The sequence below is a fragment of the Trachemys scripta genome, chromosome 9 (assembly GCF_013100865.1).
Source record: "Trachemys scripta elegans isolate TJP31775 chromosome 9, CAS_Tse_1.0, whole genome shotgun sequence".
Taxonomy (NCBI): domain Eukaryota; kingdom Metazoa; phylum Chordata; order Testudines; family Emydidae; genus Trachemys; species Trachemys scripta.
In genome coordinates this window covers 41432725-41450904 of record NC_048306.1, presented here as the reverse complement: position 1 = coordinate 41450904, position 18180 = coordinate 41432725, and the positions used below count along the sequence as shown (strand labels likewise).

Below are 18180 nucleotides of genomic sequence, written 5' to 3'. Positions count from 1 at the left end.
ATCAGATTGCACTTGGAGTAATACCATTGAAATCAACAGCTACCACCCTAATGATGGGTATGGTATAAAAATACCATGGCTAGAGAGAGCCCAAGTATTATGCCAGACTCAGGTGTACACTTACCTGTGTGAGTTCTCTGATGTGCCTTCAGGTGGGAACTCTTGGTGTAAACTTTCGTGCAACCTGTAAAAACAAAACAGAAACAGGGTGAAAAATGTTTAATTCTAATAAAGATTTAAAATACATGCACCAAGGTTCTGAGTTGTGAGAAGGAAAGAGGATTGAAAAGAACTGTGTGTAATAGTTTGTAAATTAGTACCTGTGTAAGGCTTGTTTCTATAGCAGCTAAACAAGGACATTTGTTCAGATTGAAGACTGCGTATGTCAGTGGGGAAGGACAAGTTTCTTTCACCCACAAGTTGAGAGCTTTTTGCAGCAAGGAGTGCACAACAATGGCAAATCAGGCATGCAAAGGAGCATCCAAACTTTCTAACAGGACCCCCATGTGATATTCCTTAGTATGATCAATCCTAACACTTACGCGTCTTAACTGGGGATGGAAGAATCAGTTTGAATAAGACCAAATCTATCAGACCCAAGATTTCATCCCAAGCTCAATCTGAACCTTGTACGTAGGTAGCATAAAAATGTTAACTTCTGCATTATTATTTGACAGTTTTGCATTGCCTCTGACTTTCTGGATTCTAGAATCACTGCCAAAATACTGCAAGAAAGGCTCTTTTTGGTGGTATTCCCAGCTCCAGCAGAAGATGATGATATATGAGAAAGTACAAAGCACTGGCAATTTTGTGAAGCGCTGGCCCAGTTTTCAATATTCAAAAGTAGAGCAGACTGAAAAAATGTCAAAGGAACAGTTTTCAGTCAGAAAATGCAGGTTCATCTAAATCAACACATTTCGGATAAATGTGTCAATTTCAATGATATTTTTGAGGAAAAGTGCCAAAATTTATCATTTCGACTCTCTCATTTCTTTTATATAATTGCTAAATGTTTCCCTTCGATGAAATAAAAAAGTTTCATTTTGATTTATTGTTTTATTTTGTTTCATTTCAACTTTTATAATATAAGATTAATTTTAGTATTGCATTATATTTATATATTGTATAATTAATATATTATACTGTTTTGACATTATCAAAACAAAATGTCTTTACCTTATTTCAACATAATTGAAACAAAATATATTGATGTTTCTGTATCAAAAACCTTTTGGAATTTCAATTGCATGAAAAATTTTGAAATTCAACTTTTCCAAATCAGAAGAAAAACAAATGTTGAAATGTCAGAATCTCCCATGGGATGGAAATTCTGCTTTCCAATCAGCTCTATTCACAACATGCAGATAGTTCAGCTAAACATCAGATTCATCCAGATGTTTAGTGCTCATCGGAACTGAAGCCATACTCCAAATTCTTTGAGTTTGGCACCTCACCAGCTTCCCCAGCTTTTATGCTCTCTCTGGAGTTCAGACCTCAGCTTCCCTAAAATTTAAGGGCTATTTTTTCCTCTGCCAGGAATCTGTTTTATCGAGATCAGATTGATTCTTCTTTGTTTGAAGTTTGCTATAAATAAACCAAGGTGACTGAGAGATTGCTGTATTGCATCTACCAGCCTCGTACTCAGATGCCCCAAGGAAATGCAGCTGACTAGTGGAGTCTCCCCCACCTCATAGCTGGAACTTGTAGTGACAGTTTACATGAGCCACCTTTGCAGCTAAGGTTCAAACCAGGTCTCCTTTGATCTCTATCAGATAAGAGATGGGACCAGATCTAAACACACTTAAACTTTGAGGGAAACTGGAATTATAACTGAATTTTACTAATGGCCCCTCTATGGTGGGCTAAACCAAAACCTTGGATCTGAACATCCCCTAACTTTGGAGTGTCCTAAACAAGACCACTCATAGACTCTTGGTTGTTTCTGAACCACAACTATTGTAACTCTAGATATTCCTTTTTGAACCTTGCTAACATCTTGGCCTGAGTGATATCTTGTGGCAATGAGTTCCACAAGCTATTTGGTATTGTGTTAATACAAGCATTTTCTTCTATCAGTTTTCAATGCTTTGCCTGTCAGTTTCCTTGAATGCCCCCATGTTCTTGGATTATTCATAGATTCCAAGGACAGAAGGGACAATTGTGATCATGTAGTCTGACCGGCTGTATAACACAGGCCAGAGAACTTTCCCAAAACAATTCCTAGAGCAGATCTTTTAGAAAAAGATCCAATCCTGATTTAAAAATGGGCAGTGGTGAGAATGTTTCAACGATGAGTTGCTTCACTGGTTAATTACTCTCGCTATTAAAATTTGACAATTTATTTCCAGTCTGAATTTGTCTGGCCAGACCTTTCTCTGCTGGATTGAAGAGTCCATTATTAAATATTTGTTCCCCAACAGATACTTACAGACTGTAATCAGGTCACCCCTTAACCTTCGCTTCGTTAAGCTAAATAGATAGAACTCCTTGAGTCTATCACGAAGGCATGTTGTCTAATCCTTTAATTCTTCTCGTAACTCTTTTCTGAAACTTCTCCAATTTACAAACACATTTATTAAGACAAAGGGTAAATAGCAGGGCTTGATCTACCTCCTCTGGAGAATCCGTTATTCTTTATATCTTTATCATGTCCCCTCTTCTTCAACATACAATCTACCACATGAGAAATAATAGCGCATATGCAGGCTTAATAGCCAGCTGCATCAAAAGGAGAATTTTGGCTCCAAAGTCTGAAACCGCTTCTTTGATGGCCATTGCAGAGATAAGCTGTATGTCATGTGATCTGGAGCCAATATAGTATTAGTGGTGTTATGCCTCTCACAGATACTACAGTGCGCCTTCCATATAGTATTCACATAGATATCACTGCATAGCCCACCACTACAATGCATCCACCTCTGAGGTGGAGGGTGTCAATCAGCTACCTAGAACAACTTTGGGAGGAGGGGACATTTTGGACAAACGTATGGCAAATTTCAGACAGGCTAGATCTACGCCCATCAGGAAAGGATTCCGACACCAAACCAACACAGCAGCCATGGCTATACCTGGGTAATCACAGTGATGGATCCTCCTTTTCTCCAGCTCTGGGTTATTGCGTCTGTTGTATTTGGGGGTTGGCATGATAATGTGCCCTTGGGAGAGGGTCCCGAGACCGTTTGAGAGTGTGGGGATCTGGGACGACTGTATCAGCTTCAATCCAAATGTGGCTTCGTAGGAGGGTGGGGGCGAGATGGTGTTAATGAGCTCGGGTTGATTCTCAGGGCTGCCAGGCTGTGAGTTTGGAGGTGAAGGGGGCAGGCTCAGTCCTGGGACAGGGTAGAAATGCCCCGTGATGTTGAAGTTCCCCTGACCTTGGGAGACATTTTGGAAGTGCTTCACTTGTCCGCCAGGCTGGATGGGTCTGGGGAGCATGGCGCTGCCCGTGGACATGGTGACGCCGCTGATGGTGTTGATGGCTGTGGTGCTGCCAGTAGAGGGCACCATTGTGGCGACATCAGCATCACCATTTCCAATGGGCATCTGGTAAAGCTGGGCCTGCTGCGGGCTGCCAGACAAAGGGATCTCCGAGGGCATCTCCTGCTTGATAAAGATATTGTTCACCGCCACCGACTGCGGCATGCTGAAGACACTGGTGAAATCCGGCAGCGTCTGCGTCGAGCCTGCCGTGGATGAGCAGGGCTGGGTGAAGCTGGTGCCAGGCTCTGTTTTGATCTGTGGGAATGGGGTGAGGGGTTTGGCTGGCCGGTAGAGCCCGGTTCGCAGGTGTGTGGTGTCAGGCAGTATCACATTGATGTTCACACTGTATGGCGTGGAGGAGGGCTTCTCTGTTGAGAAGAACTCGTCTACCACAGAGGCGCTCTCCCTACGGTACTTCTTGTCTGGCACCATTGGAATTGGCATCAGCTGACTGGAGAGGTACTTGTCCATTTCAGAACGTGCCTATGAGGAGAACAAAAGAAAGAGTTCTTGAATAAAGTGTTCAGACGCTACGGTGATGTGTGTGGCTAAGATAGGTGGGTGGCTACAGGGCAGGAAAGGATAATCGATTGGGATGCAGAAACGCAGCTCAGCCACTGACACCCTGTGTGACCTTAGGCAAAGCACTTACTCAAGTCTGTGCCTCCGTTCCCCGTGCTGTGAAATGGGCATAATCCTGCCCTAGCTGTTGTGAGGATAAGATGGGTGTTAGGTGCTTGGATACTGCAGTGATGAGCTATGCATAAGTAGTTAGGGAGCGAACACAACAACAGCGAAAGGGATGCAGTCAAATAAAGAAGGGCCAGGATTTAGATTTTTCTATATAAATAATAAGAGGGGGAGAACTTAAAATTAGAGCTGATGAGCCTAAGTCCGAGCACCAGATCCAAGTGCCCTCAAACCTTGGGGGAGTTAGGATCTGAACTTTGAGATTTGGGCCCAACTCTCCTTTAAACTGTATAAAACCTAATGAGAACTCAGTTGGTTCATTGTTCCTTCATAATGCTTTGAAAATAAGAGGATGAGGTTGGTTTTAACTGTTGCCTACAGTCCTGGGAACACGTCCGCCTCATACTAGCACATGAGATCCTAAATCTGAAACTGCCTAGAACAAAAGAGAAACTGGTCTATTTTCTCTCTCCCCATGAAACTTTCACATCTGTAATACAACAGAGCAGAGTTTTAGTCCTATGACTTTCTATGTATGTTTACGAATATCATCAAACTCCAGATTCCTTCATGATTCCTATCTGACAGAGCATCTTCTGGACATGTTCCCATTGATTCGACAGTCTAAGGGCAGCAGTGTACTAGGAAATTCAACCTCTAGCATCTGACGACTCAAGCTCTGGTCTTTGTGGTTAACGATACTACCACTAATACTCCTTAATGGAGCTGCAGCCTTTAATTATGTGGTTACCCATGTGTCATTCTCATTACATAGACCTCATATACTCACTCATATGTAATAGAGCTGGCGAAACAGTCCAGTTTCTCTGGGCCCTGCAGATATGGGCCTGCAGAGTCTACTGAATACTGCAAGAAACCACGCTCATCTCATCACCACCCACTGTGCATTCTGCCAGAAGGCTTTGCAGCAATGAACAGCATCGCTATGCGCCAAAGTCTCCCCTAGTGCAACCTGACTGCCGTCAATGGAGACTAATTTGGCCCAAGGTGTTTTATCCATCCTGCACATTATATGGCACAAGATATGCCTATATCTCCTTCAAAAGATTCCCAGACTTTGCCCAATTGACAGCCATACTGGCAATGCGCCAGGAAGCTAGAACCAAGCCTAATTTGTATTTAATGGAGCAAGAATTGCAGCCGCCCTTCGCTTTAAAATGGAGGCAGCTCCCTGACACTACAAGTCCCAGCGTGCAGTGCTCCATCTTGATCAGAGCAGTTGGGCAGGGACCTGAAATCTCCAACAGGCAGCTGCTGCAGAACTATGCAGGCTGCACTGTGACCTTAGGCTGCCATTGGCTGCACCTAGACTAGCAAGAAGTGTTCTACCCACCTGTCTGGTGTTATCAGCACATCATCCCTGTCAAGCCAGATGTGCTGGAACGCTCCCAGCTGTCATTAGAGGGGACATTGTCAAAGCAAGGGGTTGAGGGGTAGTTTGTTGCCCCCAACAAGTTCAGCTCATGTTAAATGCCTGAGCTGTTCCCCTAGGTGCTATGGGCTCAAACACTCTCCTTTGGTCTGGGACCACCCTGTGTTACAGTTACAGACAATATGGACCAGAGCCACAAAGTGCAAATCTAGAATTGGATCAAACTCTGAACTGTTCTGATGTTTCAGAGGTGTTCGCACTCAGGCATCGGGGCTGGGCTCATTCTAAAGACATGCCCGAGCTGCAGTTTGGATCTGAATCCCAATTTCCACAGTGTTTGTATCCATGATTCCTATTTGGACTCATCCCTGGGTGAAGATTGCACAGAGCCCTTGGAGTGCTGCCTGCTCTCACCTGGTTTCCTCTGCACTATGTGCCACTCCAGCCTGTTACTTTTAGAGTCAGGAATCAGATCACTGCTAGGCAGTACCAGGGGCTCTCCCTCCGCCTCTGAATGCCACACATACCTGAGCAATGAAATGACCCACTCGCCTGAGAGTTGGAGGAGGGAAGTGTGGGTGTCAGACATATTTTACTTCTAAGTTTCCCTTATCTCTGGTATTTTGATTCCTTGCCTTCACTTTACGGGAAAGGAGTTTTTCTAAGAGGTTTCCATAAGGATGCCCAGATCCTCCAAGGTATTTAGGTACCTAATGCACTTAAATCAATGGGAGTTAGGCACCTAAATAGCTTTGAGGATCTGGGACACTGCGTCTTTGTGCATGAATTCCATGCTGCTCTATTTAATCCTGTGCATTCTCAAACAGGGACTCCCTAACCCCCACCTCGCCTCTGCAACCTTCACCGAACCACCAATAACACTATATTGCACCTTCTGCCCCCAAAAGAGATGCAGCCAACCGAATCTACCTCTCACACTACTGAAATGCAGCCAGCTCAGGAGTGGGATGTGGCAGCTGATTAGCAGCGCGCCACAAGCCCATTGTGTGGGACAGAAAGTGAAGAATACTGTACCCAGGCTCAGCTGGAGCACCATCTATAGCCAGCAGAAGGGGATAACCTGAGCCCAGATACGGGCAGAATCCCGGGGCTAGCCCCTGCTCCTGTAAAGTGCAGTGGAACCTGGAGTAGTTGCCAGGACACCCTTTGTGTGTCATCTGAAAGGCAATCCCCCTGGCATCGAAGTGCCCCCCAACGCCATACTTGGACCCTGGCTCTATCCTGGCTCCCAGGGAAGAGTGTTTTTACTGTTGTACGACTAGGCCTGCGTTGTGCCAGGCACTTTACAAGAACATCATAACAGACACTCCCCTCCCCAGCGTGTCTCAAAGGCGGCCACCATGGCTGCATGCAGCATCCAGGGGCTTTTCTTGCGGCTAGAGCCTCCTGGGCTGTGATTGGGGATGAGGGGGACAAAGTAGCAGCCCTTCCCCAGTGCTCCTGGCTGCACTGCCCTGGTGTTGGTTGCTGGGGCCGCCAGCAGGGGTTGGGCCCTGCCCCCCTCTGGAGACATCTGAGGCACAGCGCTGGAGGAACAAACAGCTGGTGAATTCCCCACCTTCCCAGGGGCAGTGGGGCTCAGGCTTTGGGCTTCAGCCCCAGTCTCCTGCAGCATGCTTCAGGCGTCGTCCCTGGGTCCCATCCTCTGGACACAGGGCTTCGGGCTCTGGCTGTGGGGCTTCAGGCTCCAGCTCCCCACCCACTCCCATCACCCCTAGCCCCTGCTGCCTGCCCCAACCCTCCATCCAGGGCTTAATTTGTCCAGGGCTGAGTAAGTCTGCTGTGAAAAGTGATACTTATATGTTGGTTAATATCACTTTTCACAACAGACTCGCTAGCTAGCAATAAGTAAATTACAGTGATTTGGATGTGTGTATGTGCCTATTTATTTGGTTTTCCTACAGCTAATTAAGTATTTTAGGGAAAAGTTTGAGAGTGGCCACCAGCAAGAGATGGTGGCTGCACTTTGAAGCCACCAAAAAAATTGTCCGGAGAATTCCTAACAGACAATACAGAGGGAGGGAGAAGGAAGTAGGTGGAACCCATTTTACAGCTGGAGCATAGAGGTGCGAGAGATTCAGGGACTTGCCTGTGGTCACATGGGGAGCATGGTAGAGCCAGGAACTGAACCAGATCTCCTAAGCCCCAAGCCAGAGCTTTCATCACGAGACTTCCCTTCCAATCAGCGGTACAACTCATCTACAGCGTGTACTGCATCAAGTGTGGTGGGGAGAGGGACAGGGAGCAGGGAATTCAGCATGCTCTATTTACAGTCTCTTGGCCCTTCATTTGGTTCTTAGTGAACCCCGGGGATGGATCTGCTAAGGAGAAACCAGCTGCATTTCACAAAGGCGCCCACTACCCCGAGTTAGCTTTATGGGGGGCAGAAATACGCATGTATAGAATAATAAAAACCTTCACCTCCATAGTAAGTGGCATTCGCTGCTCCATCCTCAGTGGGGTAAGCTGTGGAATAAACACAGCCTGTTACTGGGCAGTCATGATGCAGTTCATAGTAAACACGAGACTCAGCATCCTATGGAACTTTATCCCCAGACGGGGGCCACTTATCACACTGTACCAAACCCAGTGGCCCTGCTGAGCAGCCATGTGGCCATGGAAGCTCAGGATATGAATGACTCGGACGTGCCAGGGGCCTGGCTGTTGGAGAGAAAAACTCTGCACTAGGGCCCTGCAGAGCTCTGTGTGCTTTGCTAGCTGGGTGCAGGGAACAGGATGAGGCTTTCTTAATGCTAGCTGCCATTTTGCATGTGCACCGGGGGCCTGTCCCTCCATGCCTGGTTGTGCCTCAGCAGCCTCTCCCGATGTCGTTGGTACCACTGGCCAATCAGAAGCCCCAAACACACACACACAAGAGCCAGTGAGCTAGAGAGCCGCTGCCCCTGCTTAATAACCCCACTGGCTGCTGCCTGTGGCTCCATCTGGTCCCAGCTGCTGTCAGCAGGTTCCCCCCAGTCAATCCCCACCAGCAGCCAAGACCCCAGCTTCTGCCTTCATCTCCCAGAGGATGGGGGTCTTGAACCCAACTGACCCCAAGACTAGTTTAATTAGGGAAAAAAGTCTCCTTTGTAATTTGCATGGTCTGTTTTTTAATGCCTGTTGCTTTGAAACTCCACTCCAAACTGCTTGAATGCATTTGGAATCAATTTACATTTGTTTTCCCTAATGCTTCTGGCAAGGCTGCAAATATTTGCAAATATGCACACACACAAAATGGAAATTGTTCTAGAATAGGGTGGGTTTGTTTGCAAGAAATTGTGAATTTTTGTGGGGGAAATTCTGTAACAAAATTCTACCTTGTGACAATATCACAAATGTCCCTACATTTATTCCTGTGGCAAAATTACCTAAGGAACATATTTACCTTGTGCAGGATCCAGCGAAAAATTCAAAATAAAACAATCAAGTCATGAGGGAGGTTTCAGAGTTTTAAACCATAGTCAGGAATCCTCTAGATCAATGGTCCTTTCCCATACCACCACGTCTTTTTCCATACCAGCACTCCCAAATCCCCTGCCTGTGCAGCCAGGATATAACTGGGATCCCCCTCCCCATTTAGTAACATTGGGAATGCAGTGATCATGACCCCCAGGTTGAGAGCCCCTGCCCTAGACTTTTGAGAAATAAGTTAGTACTCTGTGTTCAGAGCTGTGGCCTGGTGCTCTAAGCACAGAACTGCGAGCCAGGGAGATACATTCAAATCCCAGAGCTAACACCAGATAGATCCTGGGCTCAGAATGGAACACCAGCTCCTTTGAGCCATGAGTTTTTATGACTGAGCCTGTGGACAAGTCACTCAGCATCCCTCCTGCCTCAGTTTCTCTACATGTCAAATGGGGGTGATAATATTTACCTCCCTTCCGGGCAGATGAGGGTTATGAGGATAAGCTGATATTTAAAAATCATTATGTAAATGGTTACTATTGCTGTTCGCCCCGCCCTATAATATGAGGGCATCAATGCTGCGCATTTCTAAGCCCAGCAGTAAATCCCATTTCTTCCTTGTAGAATGTGGGCAACCCATTATCCTTAGGTTTGGAGAGTGGGGTTGGGGGCAGGGTATGGAATTACGCTGCTTTGCCCCGATCTGCCACCTTCAGAGCTTTTCTTGCTTTTCTTGTGGACAATGCACATCCAGGGGATAAACCAACCAGTCAGATGAGTTGGGAGCTGGTTCTCGGCCTGCTCAGCAGGCCTTGGCTCTCACTTCTCTTAAGAGGCCTAATCCTCCCTGAGGGACAAAGAGGGATTTTGTGGGGCTGCTGGGTGGATCTGCTGCCCGGGGCGGACATTCTTCAGGTCGATGGGGAAAGCTGCTATGCCAAACCCCACGGAGCTTGGTGACCCCGGCTTCCCAGACAGAAACGGATCACTTTCTATTTGGGAATAAACAGGCTGGGAACACAGAGGTTATGAAAGGAACAAGACTTGTGGGGAGGGAGCAAAGACAAGAATAGCGGTGTGAGGCTCATAGAAGCCATTCCCCAATCCTCATAACCCCTGTGAGGTCAGGCTGTAACATTGTCTGTCTGTGAGATGGGAGCAAACAAGAGACAAGTGACTTGCCCATGGCCACCCAGCAAATAAGTGTTAGATCAGGGACTCGTGCTCTCCATTTGTCAGCGCCATTAGGCAATGCTGCCTGTGAAGACAGGAGTCCTTCAAGCCCTCAGCTACATTAGCCAGCCCTGCCCTTTCAAGGGGGCAATCTGAACAGATGAATGCAGCAAATTCAAGCTTTTGTTAGCACTCTGGAAAAAGCAAAGCATGGCTTAGCCAGAATGGCTGACCGAATCCAGGGCTGGCAGGGTGGTAGACAAGTGCAGTTAAAAGTCTTACGTCCGGTCCATAATGTGCAGAATTGCCACAGCTCCACCAAAGCACTAATGGAAAGGGACAGCAGCCAGGCATCCAACCTGCTTGTAACCAGACCCTGTGAGGAGGCTTGAAGTACTTTGAAACTTGCAAGGGTCTCCAGGAGGAAGATGAGTGCCCCCCGGTAAGCTCGGCCTGCATCGAAGCTGTTTGTTGTTTTTCTGATAGGTTTCCCTGGAACGCTTTTGTTCTGAATAAACAGTACTTTGCTTTATGCAGGCTGGCTGGCCACTGGTTAACCCTGTCATTGCCCCTGAGACAACAGGACTAATGTCAGACCTACAGTGAATTGCAGGAGGAACCGCACCCAAAATCCAGAGGTAGAGAGTTGTGTGACTCTGCTCCAAGAATAGTGCCAACTTGAGGCCTGTGACCTAATTGGGGGGCCCTCCAGGAGGGGATCACAGATGCAGTTACCTCAGAACTGTGCCACCAATGTAAGGCCCTAAGATACAAACACATCCCTGGGCTCATAGGCACCGACTTCTGCTGGCGCCAGTGGGTGCTCAACCCCCTCTGCTGCCGGCCCCGCCCCTCCCGCCTGTGCCCCAAAGTCCCCGCCCCAACTCCGCCCCATCTTGACCCTATTCCAACCCCTCTCCAAATCCCCACCCCGGCCCCGCCTCTTCCCCACTTCCTCCGCTGAGCGTTCCCGCTCCTCCCCACTCCCTCCTGGAACTTGTTACACCGTGAAACAGCTGCTTTGCGGTGGCAAGCACTGGGAGGTAGGTGGAGAAGCGGGGACGCAGCGCGCTCAGGAGAGGAGGCGGAGATGGAGGTGAGGTGGGGTGGGGAGGGGAGCTTGGCTGCCGGTGGGTGCAGAGCACCCACTAATTTTTCCCCGTGGGTGCTCCAGCCCCGGAACACCCACGGAGTCGGCGCCTATGCCTGGGCTTCCAAACAAATCAGCCCTACAGAGGAAGAGGTGCCCTGTGATAGATTTTCTTCTAGCCCATCCATGCCATTTCCTGTGACTCCTCAGACTAATTAGCACTAGCTGGAGGGAGCTATGGGTCAGAGGAAGCAGGTATATCGACTGACCTCGTTAAGTGACAAACACAGCAGGTAAGGGTGTCAAATAGCCTAAAAGCACAAAACATCCCCATTGCGAAAATGAAAACACAAATCTCATGATATGCATGCAACACAAATCCCACGATGAGTGTACATCGCACATTCATCACAGGCATGCAACATGGATCCTATGATGAGCATGCATCACCAACCCATCAGAGGCATGCAACACGAATCCCACCACATGCATCCAGCAGAAATCCATAGTTTGATTTCTGCTTCCTCTTCCTGAGCTATTCAGCCAAGGGATTGGAAGGCAAACATAAAATTGTCTCTGCTGCTGGGTCAGTGAGTGACATGGATAATGGCTTCCATTAAAGACAAAGGGAAGACGCAGCATGAGCCTTTCCTAGTGTAACTGTCCATCCGAACCCATCACCCTATGACCTATCGATCGGAACAGCACAACGGAGTCGTTTGAAAACCTCTTCCATTCATTTCCTTATGCTTGGTGCTCCATTGCTTGGGAATTAGAAGCACAGCACATGCCAGTGCCATTGGGCCCAATCCGTCAGTGGTCCTGATCTCAGCACCTCCTAGGATCAAGGGCTCAGGGACTACTGATGATGTTTTGGCTTGAATGTTTTCTGGCCAGAACTGGAAGATGTTTGAGATAATGCGCGTGCACACACGCGCGCACACACACACACACACACACCCCAACCCATTCCATCAGCCAGGCCAGGATGCTCAGGCTCAACAAGTTGCATAAACACTGTCACTCTTCACTCCTGCACATTCACAGGCAATGAATTCCCACAAACCTGAAAGTGCGGGATAACCGGGTCTGTACTGGTAAGAGAGGCAGGGCAGGGGTAGGTAGTGCAAGGACAAAGAACCCTCTCACTCCCGCTCCTCTTGCAATAAGGAGGCAGAAGATCCAGACTGGATTTTGAGACCTCCTGGAAACAATTCCTTTCTGCGATGCTGGATCTGAAGTCAACCAGTTGACGTCCTCTATCCCCTCCTTGGAGAACAGGTTGCCTCTTCTGGGCTAGTCCCATAAGAAGGAGGCATCTTTTTTCTCACCCTATGATTCTTTCTTTCTTTCTTTCTTTCTTTCTTTCTTTCTTTCTTTCTTTCTTTCNCCCTATGATTCTTTCTTTCTTTCTTTCTTTCTTTCTTTCTTTCTTTCTTTCTTTCTTTCCAACAAGAACCCCTCCCACCTCCAAAATGCACTATACATTTCAGGAATCTTCTCTCCTCCAGCAAAATCTCTGAGCCCCGTTCTGCTCCAATTCTAGAGTAACTGAGCCCGGTGGAATAAGCGAGAGCTGAATTAGGCTTTCTGTTCCCATGGCACTGGAATGGTGAGATTAGAGTCCTGGTCACAGCAGCATACTGTAAGGAATGGGATCTTTCGGCCTGTGACTTAACTGTTATTGTTCTCTTGGGTACGCCCATACTGCAGGGGGGAGCCAGCCTCCCAGCCCAGACAGACAGACTCGTGCTAGCAGGGCTTGACCTAGCACGTTAAAAATAGCTGTGTAGATGTTATAGTTGAGATCAGGGGGCTACCCAGAGTGTGCACCGGTGCCGCAACATCCACGCTGCTCTTTTTAGCACACTAGCGTGAGCCCAGCTTTGTGGGTACATCTACGCTGGAGACGAGGTGATCGCTTCCAACTTGGGTAGATGTAAGCGTGCTAGCTGTGACTGAGCTAGCGTGCTAAAAAGAGCAGTGTTGCCGTGGTGGCGTGGGAGGAGGGATGAGCTAGCCACCCCGAGCATTATCCCATCTGAGACCCTTGGCATGGACTGGGAATCTAGCCTAGACCATCCTGCTGCCCACACCATCACGGCTGCATTGCTAGTTTTAGCATGCTAGCGCAACTGACGCTAGCGAGCATACGTCCATCCACGGTGGGAATCACACCTCCAGCTCACATGTGGACGTACCCACACACGGCAAGATGAGGCGGGAGTGTGACAAAAGCCACCTGAAAGCAGAATGCTCCTAAAAGGGCTCTCTCCTTACGCATGCCAGGAATCGCAGAGAAGTGGGCATTATCCAAACCTTCGCAGGGAGGTGAGTACGCAGTGCTTTGCTGCCGCTCCCACAACTTGCCTGCAACCTGCAGTGTATCGGGAGAAGAATGCAAGCACAGGAGCAGCTGGCTCACAACGCAGGTCTTCAAACAACTTCACAACTTCAAACAACTTCACTCCCTCACTAGAGAGGCTGTTACTAGCGCGGGTTGGAAAATATGCAGCAGACCCACTTTTCCCTTGGAACATGCTGTTTCTACTACACCAAAATATTTCACATCCTCGTACAGATTGTGATGAAACTGCATTTTGAAAAATAAAAATAGGAAAAAGCCTTTTTTAAAGTGTTGGAACTTCCCCTTTTGATATTTCCAGAGCAAAAAGCTTCCGGTTTTTCATTTTGAAATGGTGTTAGTTTACATATTTTAAACAATAAAATACAATTAAGTAAAGGTCAAAATCAAAACAAAATGTTTTCATTGACCCCCAAATGGATTTTTTTTTTCAGAATTTTGTTTTGCAAAAAAAATAATAATTTTGGACTTTCCCAAATTGGGATGAACAAAATTTAACATCTGGAATTTTATTGTGGGATGGAAAACCATTTTTGGGCCAGCTCTAGCTGTTTGTATGCATGATTGCTTTGCTTGTCCCTGGGCTGACTGAGGAAAGTGCAGATGAGGACTCAGTGATGTGCTAACCTAGTCACCCATTAAGTTCTCCTCAATTACATGAAAAGTCAATGACCTGGTGCTTTAATGTCAATCATTTCCTCTCGGCCTGCCACAAAGAGAAAAAGGATTTAACTCTTTCCCTGGCTCACTGCCAAGTGCTTAGCTTGGGATGGGGTTATTGACAGTAACAATGCTTGGGGTGCAGGGATACTGCAGGGAGACACACTCCAGAAATGATTATAATGAGAAAGCCTTTAGTATTTTCTATCAGGGAATCGCCAAGCTTTTTACAGAGCAAATGAATTCATCCTCTCAACTCCCAGTGAGTAGGTATCAGACCCATTTTTCCAGAGGTAACTGAGGCTCAGAGAGGTGAATTGACTTGCCCCAGATTAGACAGCAGGTCAGTTGTAGAGGCAGGAGCAGAACCCAAACTTACTGGGCTTTGGCCACCAGATTATAGTGTGCCCTTCCCCACCCCAAAAAAGGGGGAAGGGAAAATACTTAAGAAAATAAAATTTTCATTTCCAATTTTATCATCAAAAAAATCCCTGAACAGTTTTGTACAAAACCATATCATACCATTTCGTTTCTTTTGAAATTTTTCTCAAATATTAAAATGTCATTTTTGAGTCACGTGGATCACTTATGTGCCACGTGACCCTTAGCCTCTCCAAAGAGACAGCCAAAAAGAGAAGCAGTGACCAGGATGGCTATCCACTACGACCTGGGCTGAAATCCACCAATTCAATTCATGCTGGCCACCAAACAGGAACAATTTGGTGCTGCTGTCTCAGTCTGGATTCAAACCAGTGCCCTAGAGGTAGAATGTTCCATAAAATCAAGATCACATCCTTCCTCCAGGGCCATCCAGTCAGTCCAATTTAGTCCCGTTTAGAAAAGAAAATTTAAAGCATCCTTTCATCATGCAATCTCGTGTTTTAAAAACTGACTAATCTGGGGACACACACAAAACAATGGCTTGTGCTCCCCCTGCCGTTTCAGCAGCAACAGCAGGCAATGATCACAGTACCTAGAACTGTGCTGATCAGTTCAGGTTGCTGGCTTGATGATTAGGTGCTGTGTAAGCTGAAGTTGTTAACTAACAAACAGCCATAGCAACATCAGGTGTTTTCAGCACCCAGGCAGGACGGAGGGAATCAATGTCTGCTAAAAACAGAAAGGGATTATTACGTTGGTAGTGGGGGAAAAGAGCCATTCAGCATTCCTCCAGGTTTTTGATCACTCCAACCCAACATATTTGCCATAGGGTGCTTGCCATGATACCAGCTTTGAACCTGCTCCTGCAAACACATAGGACCTGGTTCAGAGCCTGGTGAAGTGAATGGGAAGTCATCAACAGTCTTTCATTCAGGACCCTTTATGATGATGATGGTTTATTGTGGTAGTACCTAGGGGCTGACAAACAAGAGGCCCCTATTATGCTAATCACTGTACAAACACAAATCCTGCCTCAAAGAGCTTTCAGTCTCAACAGATAAGGAAGACAAAGGGCAGGGGAAAGGGAAATAGCAGACAAGGCCTTTAAGCATGGGTGTAGCTTTACTCACCCGAGTAGACCCACAGAAGCCAGTGAGACTACTGATGTGAATAAAGTTATGCAGGTGCTAAAGCGATACAGTTCTGGCCCTCCGTGTGTATGAGTGAGGATTCCTTCTAGTGGCTAGGCCACATACAAGATTCAGGACCGGTGCAAACAAAAGAAGCTGTTCTTTAGTTCCAATAGGAAAGACGTGTTGTTTTGAAGCTGAAGGACTAGGGTTCTAATCCCACCTCTTCAAGTGTGTGTGTGACAGCAACCCAGGTCCAGATCCACAAAGGTATGTAAGCGCCTAACGTCCATGGAAATCAGCAGAAGTTAGGAGCCTAAACACCTTTGTGGATCTGGACCCAAGTCTGTTGTCTGCAGGCATGGATCTGTTACAGTACAACCGCTTTCCCCTCGTGCACACGCACCTGCTAGGAACACAGTTTCCAAGCTCCTAAAAAGGAATTACCAACAATAGGAAGGAAAGACATCAATCAGAAGCCATGACAAGTTCTTGGCAGCATCGCTTTAAAAATGTGTGTTATTAATAGAATGTATTTATATACAGATTTGGTTCAGTATCAGCATTTATTGTCCCTCTAGTTAAATATTGACCTGTACAAATATTTGCATCTCTGATCATTCAGTCTTGATATTGACCTCAACTGAAGTCAGTTTCTATTTGTTGCTTCATTTGTTCTAGAACTCTCTGAGTATAAGAATTAGCGATAGCACAGGCAGCCTTGCCTACCAGGAGAAAAGTCTGAGATTCTTCCTTTCAAGCAACTCCGCACACACAAACCGAGGGCCAAATACTCAGCCAGTGTATATCATCATAGTTCCAAGGCAATCAATGCGCTCAGATCCCCAGCTGGTGTAAATTGGCTACAGTTCCATTGAAGTTAATGTGTCAAATTCTCAGCTGGCATAAATCAGCGTCTCTCCACTACAGCCTCCACCTATCAACCCCAGCCAGCTAGCACAACTTTACAGATGTTAAACTGTGTCTACACTATGGCCTGGTCCATACTAACCCCCCACTTCGAACTATGATACGCAACTTCAGCTACGTGAATAACGTAGCTGAAGTCGAAGTACCTTAGTTCGAACTTACCGCGGGTCCAGACGCGGCAGGCAGGCTCCCCCGTCGACTCCCCGTACTCCTCTCGCGGAGCAGGAGTACCGGCGTCGACGGCGAGCACTTCTGGGATCGATCCCAGAAGATCGATTGCTTACCGGCGGACCCGGTATAGACCTACCCAAAGTGCTAACAGGGGATTCCAGTGGGGTTACTTACCTCAGGGTTGCTAACTCGATATAAAAAAATCACATTGTTCCCTAGTCTACACAAGGCCCCTGGGGTGATGACCACACTACAGCTTTCTACCTTGAGTTAATGGATTGCCACTTAAATGGAGGTAGCTAACATGGTTGTAAACCCTAGGATGGGCACCTTACAAAGGTTTGTTCCAGGTTTGGGAGTTAGGAGTCTAAATACCTTTGAAGATCTGGGTCAAAGTTTCAGGGTAAACCCCACATATTTATGTCCTGCAACAAAGTTTATGGAGCATCTGCAAAGGCATTAGCTCCCCTGATTTAGTTGGCGATGGTAGAAAACTCGTGCATGCAGACCCAGAGAGCCTGAAAAAAACCCTCAAAAGCCTGGAGTCGGGCAGAGGTGTTCAGCTTTTGTAGGCAGGACGGGGGAAATTTCCTAACGAATGCTATTTTTCAGAAATCTGCTGCTAGCTACGATGAGGCTGGTGCACAGAGAAGACCCAGTCCAAATCCAAGCTCTGAACCCTAGGTCCAAGCTCCAGCGTCTGCCAAACAGAAAATGAGAGGACCTATTTGACTGGGGCTTTGAGAAAGGCAGCAGAAACAACCGTGAATCCATAACTGGCTTGTTAAGACCTCCCTTAGCAGCCCGACAGGCCCTCGGCTTGGATCGAGTTCTTGTTGTGTTACACGTGGCTGTACTGAACCTGGGCTGTTGCCACTGATGTAGTCTGTATCTATGAAAAACAACCTAGTCTTCTTAATGAAGTATTCCAGTAGGGTTACCATACATCCTCTTTTTCCCGGACATGTCCGGCTTTTCGGCACTCAAACCCCCGTCCGGGGGGAATTGCCAAAAAGCCGAACATGTCCGGGAAAATGCCGGCCAGGCACTTCCCCTCCCGCGGCGGCTCTGCTCCTCCCCTGACTCTTTGGCTCTGTTTAAGAGCCGAGCTGCCCAAGCGCTATGGGCTTCAGGCAGCCCCCTTGCCTCCGGACCCCAGCCGCTGGCCGGGCACTTCCCCTCCCGGGCTCCGGCGGTGCAGGGTCCGGAGGCATGGGGGCTGCCCGAAGCCGGTAGCGCTGGGGCAGCTCGGCTCTTAAACAGAGCCGAAGAGTCAGGGGAGGAGCAGAGC

General features: G+C 47.4%; 1 protein-coding gene across 1 annotated transcript in view; it reads right to left on the bottom strand.

The window, feature by feature from the left end:
• LOC117882602 (Krueppel-like factor 5) overlaps nucleotides 1-18180 on the bottom strand; it is a 41923-nt gene that overhangs the window by 7045 nt on the left and 16698 nt on the right. Inside the window, exons 2-4 of the mRNA XM_034781100.1 lie at nucleotides 8006-8050; nucleotides 3069-3963; nucleotides 125-184 (exon numbers count right to left, since the gene is read on the bottom strand). Coding sequence (XP_034636991.1) covers nucleotides 125-184; nucleotides 3069-3963; nucleotides 8006-8050 — 1000 coding nt within the window. The remainder of the gene's footprint in view (nucleotides 1-124; nucleotides 185-3068; nucleotides 3964-8005; nucleotides 8051-18180) is intronic.